Source organism: Leptomonas pyrrhocoris (assembly GCF_001293395.1).
Source record: "Leptomonas pyrrhocoris isolate H10 chromosome Unknown, whole genome shotgun sequence".
In the NCBI taxonomy this organism is placed as follows: domain Eukaryota; phylum Euglenozoa; class Kinetoplastea; order Trypanosomatida; family Trypanosomatidae; genus Leptomonas; species Leptomonas pyrrhocoris.
In genome coordinates, this window is record NW_015438360.1 from 212,151 (window position 1) to 228,153 (window position 16,003).

General features: G+C 59.8%; 4 protein-coding genes across 5 annotated transcripts; all 4 read left to right on the top strand.

Annotated features, from left to right (window-relative positions):
- Positions 1–306: 306 nt before the first annotated feature.
- Positions 307–2,970, top strand: ABB37_02513 (hypothetical protein; the record flags this gene model as incomplete). The annotated part of the gene is made up of 1 exon (XM_015799527.1): positions 307–2,970. The coding sequence occupies exon 1, from the start codon at positions 565–567 to the stop codon at positions 2,968–2,970; it is 2,406 nt and encodes an 801-aa protein (XP_015661129.1). The 5' UTR covers positions 307–564.
- Positions 2,971–3,808: 838 nt separating this feature from the next.
- On the top strand, positions 3,809–4,398 carry ABB37_02514 (putative histone H3 variant; the record flags this gene model as incomplete). The annotated part of the gene is made up of 1 exon (XM_015799528.1): positions 3,809–4,398. The coding sequence occupies exon 1, from the start codon at positions 3,961–3,963 to the stop codon at positions 4,396–4,398; it is 438 nt and encodes a 145-aa protein (XP_015661130.1). The 5' UTR covers positions 3,809–3,960.
- Positions 4,399–5,480: 1,082 nt separating this feature from the next.
- ABB37_02515 (putative extracellular receptor) lies at positions 5,481–9,118 on the top strand (the record flags this gene model as incomplete). 2 transcript variants are annotated; one of them, XM_015799529.1, is made up of 1 exon in its annotated part: positions 5,481–9,118. In XM_015799529.1, the coding sequence occupies exon 1, from the start codon at positions 6,173–6,175 to the stop codon at positions 9,116–9,118; it is 2,946 nt and encodes a 981-aa protein (XP_015661131.1). In that variant the 5' UTR covers positions 5,481–6,172. The 2 variants fall into 2 exon arrangements, with proteins under 2 accessions (XP_015661131.1, XP_015661132.1); XM_015799530.1 differs by having other exon boundaries at positions 5,768–9,118.
- A 476-nt stretch (positions 9,119–9,594) lies between these two features.
- On the top strand, positions 9,595–15,665 carry ABB37_02516 (hypothetical protein; the record flags this gene model as incomplete). Its single annotated transcript, XM_015799531.1, has 1 exon — positions 9,595–15,665. The coding sequence occupies exon 1, from the start codon at positions 9,816–9,818 to the stop codon at positions 15,663–15,665; it is 5,850 nt and encodes a 1,949-aa protein (XP_015661133.1). The 5' UTR covers positions 9,595–9,815.
- Positions 15,666–16,003: the final 338 nt, after the last annotated feature.

A 16,003-nucleotide genomic window follows, 5' to 3' on the forward strand; every position in this document is an offset into this window, starting at 1 on the left:
GCCAGTCCGACAGGAGCTTTTTGTCCCCCCCCCTCTCCCGTATATCCCCGTGCCGTTGACGGGAGAAAGCGGATGCCAGGTGTCAAGGATTTTGTTTTCTCCAGGGCGGAGGTGAAACGACAACCACATGCTTTGTGGCTCTCTTTATTTCTTAGGAAGAGCTGGTATTTTGTTTGTAGGTTGCACTGCAGAACTCCGCAGTGAAAGAACACCTGAAAAGTTTCGTTTTCACGGTCCTTCTCCTAGCTTTTTTCTTCTTTCTTTGTTCAACGAGCTTACATTTGTTTCTCCGCCTTCTACTGTCCCAGCGTCACACACTGCACTAAGTTGACGAAAGAAAGCCGCTTTCAGCCGACCCACCTCGACTTTGAACCGTTGGAAGCGCGATCGACTTCCCGTTGAACAGTCGACAGAAAAAAGGAAGCAGAGTATTATTTGTACTCTTCACACACACACACACACACTCACACACACACACACACACACACATTAGCATCGAATCCTATCGCCAACCTCATACAACTCCGCACAATCGAAACAACAACCAAAAGAAGAAAAAGACAAATGCAAGTCGAAGTGAAGTTATCGATCGACAGCGCGGAAGGGTGCGAGCGCACAGCACAAACCCTGGCCAGCCACCACCTCAAGGACGAGTGCTACTACGACTTCTTCTTCGATTTCAGCTACCGCGCTCTTCAGGAACGCGACAGTGTGCTGCGGCTGCGTGTTCCATGTGAGCTGCAGAGCTTCACGGCTGCCGGCGCTTCCGAGCCTTCTCTTGACATCAATGAAGATGGTGCGAATAGCGGCAACGCCGAGAGTTCAGCTGATAACAGGACAGGCGCTACGACTGCCACTACCGCTGCCGGCCCCGGTGGCGGGAACGCAGTTGGCGCCTACGACCCCGATGCGGCGTACGAGGCGTTTCTTCGTTCCTGTCGAGGACTAAACGGGACCGGTGGTGGCGCAGCGGATGCGCACAGCAGCACGGGTGACACGCTGACCAATCTATCAAGCCCTCGCTATTCTTCCGTGGGAGACGCCACACGAAGTCGCGCTCTACCGCAGCCCATTCTTGTTGCCGGGGCTACTGGGAAACTCTTTTTGAAGCAGAAAAACACCGTCCAGCACGGGCATCAACTAACCTTCGTCGCTGAGGACGCAGACGTGCCGGCGGATGTGGTCGAGGCGCTGGTGAAGCTCGTGCCGGCGTCGCTTTTCATCACCGGCATGATCCCCTCCAGTGGACCGCGACCGGCGGACTCCTCCACGAACGCGTTCACGGTGCTGTCGGCGTACGCGCAACGACGGCCCTGCGCCGACGACGGCAAAGGCGACTCCGCCATCCAACGCATCGTGACGCAGCTGACGGAAATCGCACACGCCTACACGCCGGCGCGGGCGAGCGGCTACGTTGGCAAGCGCGCTCGAAGTGCGTCGCAGGAGTCCGACGCGCACTTCACACAGGTGCGCTTTTCCGGTATGGGTGCTCGCAGCGTTTACACGCAGCAGCAGCGTGCCGCCTCGGCTCTAGCAGAGGACGAAGAGGAGGAACAGCAGCAACAACGCCCCTCGCAGCAGCAGCGTAAGTCAGGCACGAACGCGGCTGCTGCCGTCCCGCAGCTGGAGGCGGTGGGGGGATTTTCGACGCGGCGACAGATCTACGCCTACGCCGGCGTGCACCAAGGCATCGGCACGAGCGCCGGGGAGTCGTCCCGCGAGGCTGAACTCCGTGAGACGCGACGGGTGCGGCTGGACACGAGCTTCTTCCTGCCAGGATTTACGATTTATGAGCTGGAAGTGCCCAAGTGCGGGGTGGCGGTCGACGATGTGGCAGCAGAGGTCTGCGTCTTCTTGACGAAGCTGGGCGTGCGGTACCACACGGGAAGTGAGAGCAAGTACGCGCGCTACGTCCACTGCCTCGCCGCGACGCGCGATGTGGAGCAAGACGCAATGGACGTGAAGCTGCGGCTGACCAACGTGAACGGCTTCGAGGAGGTGCGGCGCAACCTGCAGCGTCTCACGCAGCCCACCGACGCGTCTGGTGTGTCCACCGGTGGCAACGCGCCGCGCTCGTCGCAGGAGAAGCGGTACATCTCCAACACCGAAGTGGACGACGCGGATGACGGCGACGGCGACACGTGGTGGCAGACGAACCCAAGCGGCTACCTGCAGGAGACGAACGAGGACTTTTTCTTTGACGGTCCCGAGCAGACGCTGCGGCGCGGGCACACGTTTCTGCGCCTGCGCAAGCAGCGGCACTCGAAGAAGTACTTCTTGGTTCTCAAAGCCCACCAGGTCTTCGTCGGCGGTCAGCAGAACTCGCTGTCGAGCACGCTAGAGCTGTCCGAGGTGATCGCGCACGCGTTGGTCGACGACCCCTCGAAGTTCCTGCGCGAGCACTGTGACAACTTCTCCATCATGAAAACCATCTGGGACGAGTTTGGTGTGCGGGAACTGTGCCGCACCGCGACCTTCACGACGGAGCGCGTGATCGTGCCGTGGTGGTCAGCAAAGGCGCAGCCGTCGACGCTGCAGCGCAGCTGGGCGAGCGCGTCCGCCACCGGTCCCACCCTAGCCCCGCCGAGTCAGCTCATCTACACGTCCAACTCCTACTTACTATCCCAAAAGCAGCAGCAGCAACAGCAGGCGCGGCAAGAGCCCGAGGTAAGCGACGGACAGTCGAAGCCGCCGCCACCACTCGCGCCGCCGTTGTTGATTCATCTCGACAAGACACTCTACAAGGTGCCAGCAGATGTGAAGGGGGTGCGCATCCCTTTCTGTCAAGTCCGTCCGTGGGCCGATCGGCAGTGCGAGACGTACGAGATCGAGGTCACCAACATCGAAGGCCCCACCGATCCGAAGGAGGTGATTCGGGAACTGACGGAGCTTCTGAACGACATGGGCGTGGAGTGGTCCGTCGGCGTGCGCAGTAAACTGGAGCAGTACTTTTCCCTTATTGATGCGTGATACATGGGTGGCGATCCAACAGAAAGAAACGAAGGTACTGAGCCGAAAGAAAACAGCAGCGATGCACCTGTGCGCTTCCGAAGATTATTGTGTGCCCTTCATTTTTTCGTTTTGGTGGGCGGTGTTGCGTTTCCTTCCTTTCTGTTTCTTTTAGGATCTCGTTTGTCGCCGTCTACGAGTGTTTTTACCGTACTGTTACCTTCGTTGTCACTTGCGGGTTTTTTTTTTGTCTTCTCCGAAGATCCTTGTTGTGTCCGTGTGTTTGTTGTACACGCGGAACTGTTTGCAAGCCTTAGCAGTTACGGTCACAGTGTTGCAACAGTTGCCATACAGTTTTCTTCCCACGTGCATAGAAGTCCGACTTTTATATGCATTTATGTACTACCTCCGCCGCGGTCATATAGGTGTTCCTTTGGTGCGCCAGCAACCCAGCCGAGGATTCAGCATAGATGAAGCCGTCTGTTATATATATATTATCTCCTCGGTCAATCTGAGTAAACAAAGCAGGATCATCGTTCTCGTTTCCCCCTCAAAAAAATGGCTTATTACTGCGGCCACATTTCTGTTTCAATGCAACTCACGAGCTTTTTCGTGGCTGTAGCAGATGAACTCGCCGCATGTGCTGTTTTTCCCAGCGTGTCTCAGCGGTGAGGTGGACTCTCTCACCGTTCGTCCGCACAGCAGTGAGGGAGTTGCCTGCCTTCTCTCGTCTCTCGTCTCTCGTCGCTTGACGCGACTTCAACCGCGACTTCGTTTCCTCCATGTCACCTTTATCAACCCTTTTCCTTTTCCTTTGCTTTTCACCGCGTTCTCTCTCCCACGCATTATTCTGCCCTCCAGCGCAGTCTTCTGTTCCCGAAGATTTCTCCCGCACCCCCAACACAAACATTTTTTGGTTTGTTTGCTAACTTCCTGTTCTCTTCTCTTCTCGTTTCTTTTTTTTTTCAAACTGCACACCTGCCTCCCCCTTCTTTCTTTCTCGCATTTACCATGGCGGGAATTACAAGGGCTGCTGTCGTGGCGAAGCGGCCGAGCAAGAACGTGGCGAGCCGCAAGATGCACAAGGCGAGTCGCGCGACAGCCAAGAAGGAGGCCAAGTCGCCTCGCGCCAGCGCGAACGGCGCGAAGCGTCAGCACCGTTGGCGTCCGGGCACCGTGGCCCTCCGTGAGGTCCGCAAATACCAGCACTCGACCGATGCGCTGATCCAGCGGGCGCCGTTCCGCCGTCTGGTGCGCGAGATTGTGACGACCTTCAAGGATACAATCCGCATGAGTAGCTCCGCGCTGGAGGCGATCCAGGAGGCGACGGAGAGCTACGTCGTGAACGTGCTCGGCGACGCGAACCTGTGTACCATTCACGCGAAGCGCGTGACGCTTTTCCCAAAGGATCTGCAGCTCGCTCTGCGCCTCCGCGGTGACCGCGGCTAATGCGGTGCCAGTTTGGTTACTACATGCCGCGCTCGTGAAAGGAGCCTCTTAGCGCTCACTCTTCGGTGGCGGTTGAAGGGAGTGCGCGTCTGCTTCAAACAGTCGTTGGAGATGGTGAAGGGAGAGAATTAGATACGAAGCAACGAATAGTGAAGGTCAAGCGAAGGGCTTGCAAGCCTTGACTTCTGTTGGTTTTGTTGACTTCTGTGGCCTTTCCCGAGCATCTCCGCGTACTGTTTCGGCCAGGGTCTGAGCGATGGTGGAGGGACATGTGGCACTGCTCTGTGACAACGAACCACTCTTCTCTCCCTCCCCCTCCTTCCCTCCCTAGCAGCTAGAATTCTTTTTTTCTTTTTCTTATCTTCTGCATTGTGCGTCCGCGATAAATATATACGCTTGTACTGTGTTTATGTTTCTCCTTTTCTGTTCGACTTGCTCGCTGGAGTTCTCTTTCCTCCCCTCTTCGGACTCTTTTGCTGTTGTTGTTGTTGTTTGTGTTTTGACCGTCGTTTGCCTCTCACCTCGCTCGGTTATGCGTACCGTGAGGGTTTTTATTTCCTCGCTGCTTCTCGTGGTATCTTCTCGTTGTGGTGGTCTGTAGTGTTTAATGGGGGAAGAGAGCAGCAGGACCCTCTGAGGAGGAGAGAGAGGGGTGAGAAGAAACACACACACACACCAGCATATATATGTATCAAGAGAGAGATCCCTTCGTCAGGGAACGGAAGAAAGAAGATCGGCATGTTTTCTTTTATGTTTGAGAACGGCAAAGAGACTAGAGCTTCTGAGTTAGGAGCACGCCTTTGGTTTTGTATGATACTCATTACTTGAAATCATTCTCCTTTTTTCTTCTCAGATCCAGCAGAAATCGAGTGGACGAAAAACCATACTTTTTCTTTTGAATGCTTATTAAAACTGGCTAAATGTATCTGTGTTGGACAGGAATGCGGACGTGCTCAACGTCAGGTGCCTGCGCCAACGTGAGCTGTGTCTGTTCACCGTCATGCGTGACAATGTGTCCCTTTATTTACTCGCACTTGTCTGTCTGCCTCTGTTTGCTTGGTTTTTGCGTGTTTACCCGATGCAGAGAAGTTCTTTGGACTTCTCAAATCTGCGCGGCTACGTGTCCCACGTAACGTTGGTGGACACAGCTATAACGCGTTTTCTTTCCACGGAGCAGCACGCAACGGCCTCTCACGTCCGTGAAAAATATACCTTTCCACTAACCGAGAAGCGACAAAGAACTAAAAGCTTGCACATTTGATACAACTCTCACGGCGCATATTCTCACTTTGTGTTAGAGCCGTCTCCCTTGAAATCAATTCCACCGCCACACCGACTCACCCGACCGACGCCGCTGCCACACGAGAGCAGCGTTCCGGTGGTCTGTTGACAAATACAAATACACAAACACGATCCCGCTGAGCCTACGCCTCTCTGCACGCCCATTACCACCATTGGGGCACATCTATTACAAGAAAGAAAAAGATTGGAGGAAAGCGCAAGGAGCAATTCCTTTATATATATACTCTTTTCCCGCACGTGCGTGTTGCTTCTCTCCTTCGCTTTTTTCCCTCCGTTTCGATTCTCTCGTTTGCTTTTATTTTCTATATACATCTTCGCGCCCAACGAAGCAGCTTGATTCGGAGCGTTTCGACGTACGGCTTTTTTTTTTTTGCTTCTGTGCGTCGTGATCTCCCACTGCTCTCTCTCTCTCTCCTTCGCCGACACTTCAACGTTGCAGCTCTTGCCAAAGGCAAAAAAGGAGAACAGAACCATGAAGGGCAGCAGTTCTCCAGCCACAGCGGCGCAACGCCACCTCACCGTCGAGCGCACTGGTGTGGTCGCACTCCTCCTTCTTGCTTTCTTCGTGCTGTGGGCCGGGGCAACGTCTGCAGCGGCTGGGGAAGCGGTCTCGCCTTCTTCCAGCAGCTATTCCTATAGCTCGTCCGACAGCTCTTCCCGCGACGCCGTGATAACGACCAGTACAACATCTACTACGACCTCCACTACGACCACCACGTCGACCACCACGTCGACCACCAGCGTCCCCTCCTCGTCTCTCTCCGACTCCAACGCGGGCAACGCCACCGGTCTTGTCTGGGCCATCTTAATGGACCTCAGTCGCACCTCCCTGTCTGAGGCGTCCCTCTCCGAGGCGATCACCGCCTTTCTGTACAACTCGTCGGCACCGCACACGTACCTGCACCGCCTCTTTCGTCCGTCCCCCATCGTCTTGAACACCCACGGCAGCCTGCTGACCGCCCTGACGGAGTTGACGGCACTGCTGAGCGACGCGGCTAAGTACCCGAGCGTGCTCTTTCTCGCCGAGACGGCTGACGTGTCGGCGTCGGTGATGGACATGCTGCGGCAGAACGACACGAAGTCGAACATCCTCGTCATCTCCGCACACTCCTCCAACTCGCGCCTCTGCGAGCCTGCGACGAACCCGCGCACGGTGTGCATGGTGCCGCGCGACATGATCAACGTACGCGGCCTGTTAGAGGTGGCGTCTAGTCAGCTCAAGTGGTACTCCATGGGACTCACCTTCAGCAACGACGGCTACGGTGACGGCGTGCAGACGGTGTTGAGCGGGCAGGTGCAGGCTGCCTCAACCACGCCGACCATCGTCGCGCAGACCTTCATCAACTCTGCGGCCTCGGACAGCGACGACGATGACGTCGTGAGGCAGGTGATTGAGTACCGGGCCCGTGGCGTGGCGTGCTTCGTGAAGGAGTCGGAGATGCTGCGTCTTAGGCAGGCGGCGGTGCGCAACAACCGTGCTGCGAACACTGTCTTTCTGATCGGCTCACGCGAAAGCCTGAACGTGCTACCGAGCCTCATCGGCGACGTCAACTCACCCATCAAGCCGTGGGGTGCACTCTTCGTGTCTGGCTACACCACCCCCGACGAGCTCGTGGCGCAGGGCTTCTTCCCGCTCTCGCTGGGCCGCGATATTGATGAGTTCGGTGCCTTTGTGCTGAGCTACCTGCTCGACGGGCTGCTCATGATCGACGCGGCCCAGGGCGCGGTGGACAACATGACCACCCTGCGCGCCGCCCGTTTCGACGGCTACACCGGAACCGTCTCCTTCGACCCCATTTACTATCAGCGCGTGGAATCCGTCTTTTCTCTCGTGACAGCCAGCCACCGCATCCGCGACCCGCTGGTGACGTGGACCCTCAAGAACTACTCGTCCACAGCGAAGCAGGTGAACGTGAACGCAACGACGACGTCGGCCCTCGTGAAGGCGTCGCCGCTGCGCACCGCAAAGATTTGCATGACGGGCGCCTCCAGCTGTGCGTCGGTGCAGATGATGATGGCGATGATGTACGTGCTGGAGGCCTACAATACGCAGGTCGAGGACGACGACGGCGACGACGTGTTCAACTTCTACCCCGTCGCGGTCAGCACCGGTGCCAGCGGCGTTACCGGTTTGGCCTCGCTCATTTCAATTGCGCGAACCTGCACGGTGCTTAGCGGGCCGGGGTCCGACTCCATCGTGATGGCCTTCACGCCGGTCGTAAACGAGTTCAAGATCCCGCAGCTTGACTACGCCGTGTCGAACGATTACTTCACCAACAACCCGTACACCTACCCCTACTTCTCCCGCAGCACACCGAAGGACACGTTTCAGGATGGCGCCGTTGCGCAGGTCTGCGTGCACTACGGCTGGGAGCGTGTCATCCTCATCTCCTTGAACGACCAGTATGGTATTTCACGCGCTGCCACGATGAAGTCGACGATGCAGAAGCAGAACCTCTACGTGGAGAACTCGTACTCCCTGAGCAACTCAACCGCGGTGGCGCTAAAGGATGTCATGGAGAAGATTTACGCAAAGCTGGTGAGCCGCATTGTTGTCTTGCTGGTGCCCTTCACCGCCGCCCAGGCGGAGGACTTCTTCAACTTGGCGAACTCGCTTCCCTACATGCAGAAGTACATCTTCTTCCTCGACGGGGCGCTGTGCCAGACCGCCGCCGCCTCGCAGGCGGGTGCGCTGCTGCGGCGGAAGCTGCCCAGTTCCATCTGCATTCTCCCCTACGTGCCGGGTGCGAAGCTCAACGCGCTGAACGCGGACTACCAGAGCAGCGCCAACGTGGCGACGCTGACGTCCATGAAGAAGGTCATGAGCGATGGAGGCTTCGTCTCATCGATAGAGTCGTGCAACACGACCGCCATTACCCCCTTTGCCGGCTTTGCGGTGGACGCCGGGTACGTGCTCATCGACGCCGTAACGCGCGCTCTCAAGGCGAATGTGTCGATGGAGGTGGCCGCGAACCTCTTGCCATACATCCGCAATACGTCCATTGACAGGTTCACGGGCAACTGCACCATCGACTCGACCGGCAACCGTCTTTGGGCCGCGTACGTCATTAACGTTCAGCTGTGGGATGCCGATCCGCTAACGATTGGGACGTGGAACTCGAAGAAATCGCCAGCGTTGGACATCACTCAGTCCTCCTTCAAGTGGCTGACGAACAGCACCGATGCTCCGTTGGACACCTTCCGTGATGCGTCGTTTGTGCTGACTACTGCCTTCTCTGCGTCTCCCGGCACCATCGTCATTTCGGTCCTTGGCTTTGTCGTCACCATCGCCGTCTTCTACTTTTGCTACCGACACTATCGCATGCAGAAACTCATCGAGCAGGCACTGGAGGCCAATCAGTTGCCCATCACCGATGAGGAGCTGCGCCGGCTTCGCGGCATCAAGGAGGATGTGTAATTAGTACATCTATAAATATATATGAGAGCTGTTCTTTATTATTGCTATTGCGTAGTTCTGTTGCGTTGTGTCCCTCCGTTGCGCTGTCGACGTCTCTTCTCGGTGTTCCCGTTGTGCGTATTCCGCTGCAGGAAGACAAAAACTAATAATAAGTTGGTTGATCTTGTCGTTTTTGCGGTTCGCAGAGCTGTGTTGCTACATTTGTGTTGGAAAGCCGCAGTGAAGGGCGAATTGAGTTCTTCACTGCCAGTCCAAGCACTTCGTTATCATGAATTCACTTTGTTGGCGTGACGTGTTGAGCTGTCGTAGAAAAATGGAGGGTTGCTGTGGATACTGCTCTTCGACCTGTGCAGCGTCCTTCCTTCCTTCTCTTTTTTTTTTTTGTGAATGTGATGCTTGCATTCCTTCACGCTCACGTCCTCTTTCACTCCCTTGCTCTCTCTCTCTCTCCTCATCTTCATTCGACACGCAAATGCAGTGCTTTTATTTGGACTACAAACAACTCGCTTTTGTCGTTAGTATCACACTAGCCGGTTTGTTGTCGGGCACTGCCGCGTCGCTCAACTCTTTGTAGTGGTGCTTGTTGATCTGCCTTGACAGATTAAAAACCCGAAATACCAACAAACATAAAAAGAGAAGGTACCGCAGGCCGATAAGAGCCTCGTGGGTTAATTAAGAAGACCAACGACGAGGAAGCATGTCTTGTAGCCTGGGCACGTACCCATCCAGGCGGCAGGTGGCACCGGTGGCTTCCGTAAGCGCCTTACGTGCGGCGGCGGAACGCCTGCAGAACGCTGCTGCCGCCGGCGGAGGCGTCTTCGACTCCAGGCGTCCCAACTACGTTCTCGACGTCCCCGTCAGCGCCATCGACGTGGATCGCTGGGAGACACGCTGGCGCGAGGCGAAGGGCACATCGTCGTCGCTCTTCTCCTCCTCTTCTGCGGGCGGTGCTGCGGTCTTAGGCGCCGGCCAGGGTTTGCGTGCTGAGCCGTCCTTTCAAACCGCCTCCGTCGCCTACGCTGCGCACCACCCCGCCGCCACCAGCGATGGTCGTGTGAATGAAACCGACGCATCAGGTGGTGCCGTGTCCACGCCGACCCGGCATCTCGCACCGCTCCCCCCGTTTGTCTTTGCCGCGGTCAAGACGCTGCCCATGACGCAGCTGCTGAAGCTGCGCCGACAGTGGCTGCCGCATCGCCAGCGCTTCCCGGTGCATCAGCAGCGCATGGGCTTCTTGGATGCAGTGCTGAATCACGCGGTGGTGGCACTCGTCGGGCCTGCCGGCAGCGGACGGACCTTGCAGGTACCGATTGTGCTTTCCGAGACGGAGGTGCTGAAGCGGCGGCGGCTCATTGTCGTGAGTGCGAATGCCACGGCGGCGCGACTGACGGTGCTGCGCCTGCGCGAGGAACGCGGCGAGGACGTGCACGCGTCGCGGACGGTCGCTGCCGCGCTCCCCAACTTCATGGAGGTAAGCGAGAGCACCAGTGTGGTGGTCACCACGGCGGAGGTGCTGCTCCGGCAGCTCCTGTGCGATCCGTGCCTCGAGGACGTTGGGTGTGTCGTGCTGGATGACGCGCATTTCCGCGATGAGTCGACGGAGCTCTGCCTGGCCCTCCTTCGCGATTTACTCACGGTACAGCAGCAGGCGGAGCAGCAGGAAAACACAAGCGCAGCCGCGGGCATTTCCGGCGCTGGAGTCGCAGGAGCGGAGGCGGCGCAGACGAGCCCGGATGCGCGGCGTGGGCGGAAGCTGCACCTCGTGCTAAGCTGCCCAGATGAAGCGAGCGCCTCTGCGCTGCTCGCCTTCCTCGCCCCCTCCCGCTGCAAAGCAACTACGTTTACCCTTCAGGCCTCCTCCTCGCTGCTCGCGGCCGCCTCCACGCTCTACCTCGAGGAGACGGTGCAGTGGTTACAGAAGTGTGCGAAGGAGGGCTGCTGCCTCGTGCGCGACGGCGCCGGCAGCACGGTCGAGACGGCGCTGCTCTCCTACGCAGATAACGTGGACGCCGTGGCGCGCATCATGGCCGCCGGCGACGCCGAGTTCACACAACCCACCGCGTTTCGGCAGTACTGGCTGGCTTTGATTCGGGAATGCGTGGATCAGTACGACAAGGCGGACCGGCAAGCCCGTAGCAGTCGGGCTGTCAGCGGTGGTCCCGCATCTCCCATGCCGGCCATCTTGATCGTGGCCCCGAACAACTACTACGTGCACGTCATTTCAAGCGCCTTGCAAGAGGCACAGAAGGAGGCGGCGGAGGACGATGTCGTGGCGCAGCGTGTGTTCACGCCACTCGCCGAGGACGTGCCGTTCGCGAACTTTGTGTCGATGGCGCAGCGCACCGTCGTGACGGACGTTCGCCAGCGCTGGATTGTGGTGGCGACGAGTGAGCTCAGCCAAACGGTGCTGCCGTCCAACCTAGATGTTGGCCTGGCGGTGGACTGTGCGCGCAGCACATACACCGCCGTGGACGCGGCGACGATGGCGGACACCTGCGTCACCGAGTACAGCAGCATTGCCCAGCTGCGGTATCGTCGACGACTGGCCAAGGTGATGGCCGCGGAGAATGCAGATGCGCAAAGCGCGCCGGTCGTCATCCAGCTCATTCCCAAGTCTGTCCTCCACAGCGCACAGCACCGTCGGCTCAACGCCGATCCGGCCCAGCACGTTGTGTTCCGTCTGCCCTTTCACCGTTACGTGCAGCTCTATCAAGCGTTGCAGGCACGCGAGGAGGCACTGCTGGCGCAACGCGCGTCCGTCGCGGCGAGCCTCGGTCGCAGCCCCTATCAGAATAATAGCAACGAGAGCAGCCCAACCGTCGCGGCGAAGATCTCGAACCTCCTCTCCGCTCTCCTGATTGGTATGCCGGCGGCCACCGCGAATAAGTACGAGACGCTCCGTCGAGTGATGACCTCGGTGGAGTCGTACCTGCGTGCCGCGGCCCACATCGCGGTGGACAACGACGCAGGCTCCATCACCAACGGCCGTCTTGTTCTCCAGCCCATCGGTGTTCTCGCCCTGTGTCTGCCGGTTCCCCTTCCTGTTGCACGGCTGTTGGTCGTCGGGTCTCTCCTGCGGCCGTCCGTGGCGGCGCTGACCGCCATCGGTGCGCTATGGTGCTGCAGCGACCTCCTCTCGCTTCAGGGCGTCGGCGGTGTTCGCGTGGGGGACGCTTCTGACGCGGCGCGCGAGGCGGTGGCGGAGCAGGCGGCTCTCCTCAGCGAGGCCCGTCTTTTCTTCTCGCGCGACTCGCTGAGCGACGTCGTCGTGGCCTTCCACGTGTATCAGATGTGGTGCTCGGTGCGCGGCAAACCCGATGCGGAGAGGGACTTCTTAGAGGAGTGCGGAGTGTCGCTGCACGTGCTGACGTCCGTCTTTGAGACGCAGGTGGGCATGTGTGCCGTGCTGCGCTCCTTCGGGCTTCTCGCGGCGCCGCCTGGCGGTGACGGCGGTGACCACATCCCCACCAGCAGCATCAGCGGTGTGGACCGCGCGGAGTCGGCGGCGGAGAGGGCGCTGCGTGGCTGCATCGCCTCGTTGCACAACACGGCGGAGGCGGCTGCACAGCTGCGCGAGGTGTTGGGCGTTGCCATGGCGGCCCTCTCACCGGAGGTGTCTTCAAGTCGCGCCCTGCACGCCTGTGTGACTGCTGCGTTGTACCCGAGCTGCGTTGTCCCCACCGGCGAGAACGGCATCGGTCTCCTCTACGACGCCGTGTCGGCCACAGCCGGGACGGGCGCTGAGGCAGCCGCTGGCGGTCCTGCGTGGGGCACCCGGCGCGTTGCGAGTTTCGCGCAGGACTCCCTGCTCGCCGACCCCGGTCAGGGTGCGAAGGCCGCGGGCAGGCCTTTTCTGTTTCTCGCCAAGGCCATTGCGGACGACACCGCACGCGACGCGGCGGCGGCCACGTCGACCACCACCTCGGCTGTTGTGGAGCAGCTCAACCCGTTGCACGAGGCCGCCGCGCTCGTCTTCTGCGGGCACTCCTACGAACGTCCTCGCAAGGTACCGCTGCGGTGCCGTGGGTGGTCGTCGGTGCTGACGAAGAGCTGGCGGGAGACGCGTCGTGCACGGGGCCTCCCGCCCGTCGCGCAGCTCCCGCCAACCTCCATTGCCGTTCAGTCGTACGACACGGTCCACTGCCAGCAGGTGGTCTGCATGATGGACCAAAACTTCTCCTTCACGATGCGGGCAACCACGTCGAGATGGCTGCAGCAACTGCGCACCCACGTGCGCATTCAACTCACCGCAGTGGTGCGTGGCGCCGCTTTACGGGGCCAGCCAAGCACGAAAGAGACGGCGGCGATGGCGGCTGCGTATCCGGCCGTGGCGGCAGAGGTGGCAGACGCCTGGGCCTGGTGGGAGCGTCGCCACGCCGAAGGCAGGGAGTGGCTGCGCGAGGAGCGGGCGTTGGTCGCCCATCATGAAGAAAACAAGCCGAAGAACAACGGCAAGGACGAGGAGACGGCGCCGTCGCCGTCTGATGCCGCCAAGACAGCCAGCCTCCGTCAGCAGCTCTACGGCTATTACGCGTGGCAGCTGCACCCCGGGGCACCGGCGGCGGTGGTGGTGCCGACAAGCGCGGATCGCAGAGCGGCCGCAAAGAACGCAGCGGCAGCGTCGGCCGCCAGTGCGGCGGATGCGGCGGCCGAATCGAAGGCGGCGGCGGAGGACAACGAGGAGGCCGGCAACGCGGACGGTGGTCTGCCAGCGACGTACACCGGGAAGCTTCCCCCTGCCGACGTGGATCACATCTTTCGCCAGTGCGCGAAGAGTATGGCGGCGAAAGGCACCCGCGAGGCCGAGGCGCGGCTGCTGCGCGACAGCCCTGACATGTTCTCCTTCCTCAACCCCGAGGACCCCTACCACGAGTACTACCTGTACCTGTTGCGGCAGGCCGCGCCGGATATGGAGGTGCTCGGCGACAATCTCGAGGAGCTCATTAGCTTTCTCGAGTCGGTGGAGGTGGAGCTGCGGGAGGAGTTGGGCTACACCGATGCTGCTGCCACCGCGGCGGACGGCAGCGCCGGTGGGGTGTTGGGGGATGAGGACCCGAGTACGTACAACAGCGGGGGCGGGGCGAGCATGTGGGGTGGTGCGAAGACGGGCATATACGAGGTACACGACGTGGTGGATGGCGACGGAGTGGACGAGGACGGGGACATGTACGCCGGCGACGGCGGTGGGCTGCAGCTCGAATCGGCAGCGGTGAATTTGAAGAAGAACGTCGGCCCTACGTTGGCGGAGCAGATTGAGCAGGCGCGGCGGGCGCAGGAGCACCCGACAGCCACCAATGCGGGCAGCAGCAGCATCAGCAACAGCGGGGCTGCGACCTCAGCGGCGGTGTTTCCCAACATGACGACCTCGACCTCCACGGCGACAACGGATGGGATGCGTGGCACCGCCGCCGCCGCGGGAGCTGCGACCACGCCGTTTGTCTCGACAAACGCCGGCGAGACCTTGGCAGATAAGTTGAAAGCGATGCAGATGGCCGCCATGCAAGGCGCTGCCGGCGGTGCTCCAGGGTCCTTCTCTAGTACAAACACCTCCTACGCTGACGGAGGGCCCGACGTCGATCGGAGAAACGATGATCCGGCGGACTTTGTGGTGCCGCAGCCCACCGCCGCCGATCTACTCGCTGCGATCAATTTTGGCGGTGAGGGCGGTGCGACGGACTTCGCACCGGCTCCCCCCGCAACGCAGCAACCGCAGCGGCAGTACTACGACTACGGCAGCAGTCACGCCCCGCCGAACGCTGTCTTTCAGGCGCCCACGACAGAAGAGCTGATGGCGCTGCTGGGCACAACGCTGCCGCCTTCCTCAGGCGGCCTGCTCGACTCCGTGGGTGGGGCCGGGAGTGTGCTCGGGATGCTGGGGACGTCCTCCCCCACGCCCCCTGCCTTCTTCACCGGGGCGGCGACGGCGAACCCGCTCTTCCGACCGCCTCCTGCGATCCCCGCCAAGGCGCTGGAGGAGCGCCCGCCGTCGGTGCTCATCTACCCTATCCCCAACTGCAGACTTCACGGCGGCAACGTTCGTCTCCTACTCGCCAAGAGTTTAGGCGAGGCGCTCAATATGCGTGTGGGCCCCACCGTCATCGTCGGCCGCGTGGCCCGCATCGACGTACCAAACCGCAACGTCGAGGCCCGCGCGCTCGCGCTGCAGAAGTTCCAATGCGCGGAGCAGACGGTGTACCTCCTGCGCAACGACCGCATCATCGACGACCCGACACGCGAGAAGCGGGAGCGACGACAGCGGCAGCAGGAGCGTGACCGCCAGGCCGAGGAGCGCCACGAGCGGCAGCAGCGGCGTCGCGGCGAAGACAAGGGCGGTGCACGACACGTGCTGGACCCCACAAGTCCAGATGCCTACGCCGACCCGAGCGCGTACGTGGAGACGGCACCAGTGACCTCCGCAGCGGCGGGGGCGGCATCGTCGGCACCAGCGCTGCGCATTGGTGTGTTGTCGTCGACGGAGGAAGACGAGGACGACAGCGACAGCTCCTCCTCTTCGTCCTCCTCTTCGTCGTCGTCGCATTCGGAGTAGACGCAGAAGCACAGGCGTGTGTCGGCCTTAATCGGGAAGGGTGAGTGTGTGTGTGTGTGTGTTACTTGCTGTTGGTGAGAAGTGAATAGATCTGACACCATATTGTGTGGGGATAAAACAAACAAAAAGAAAGCCACACTCTGTGGAACGTGTGTAATGCAGTGGATATTGGTCGTAGAGCACCTGTGGAAGAGGGACAAGACAAAAGTACGTTGTCTATAAGCTATCACGCATAAACAAAAAAGCTATCAAGTACATACTGTGGTTTATCAACAGCACAAGAAATGGAATGGGAGCGCTGCGGGAGACGACAAGGCAGTTGGTGCGGTGACGAAAGC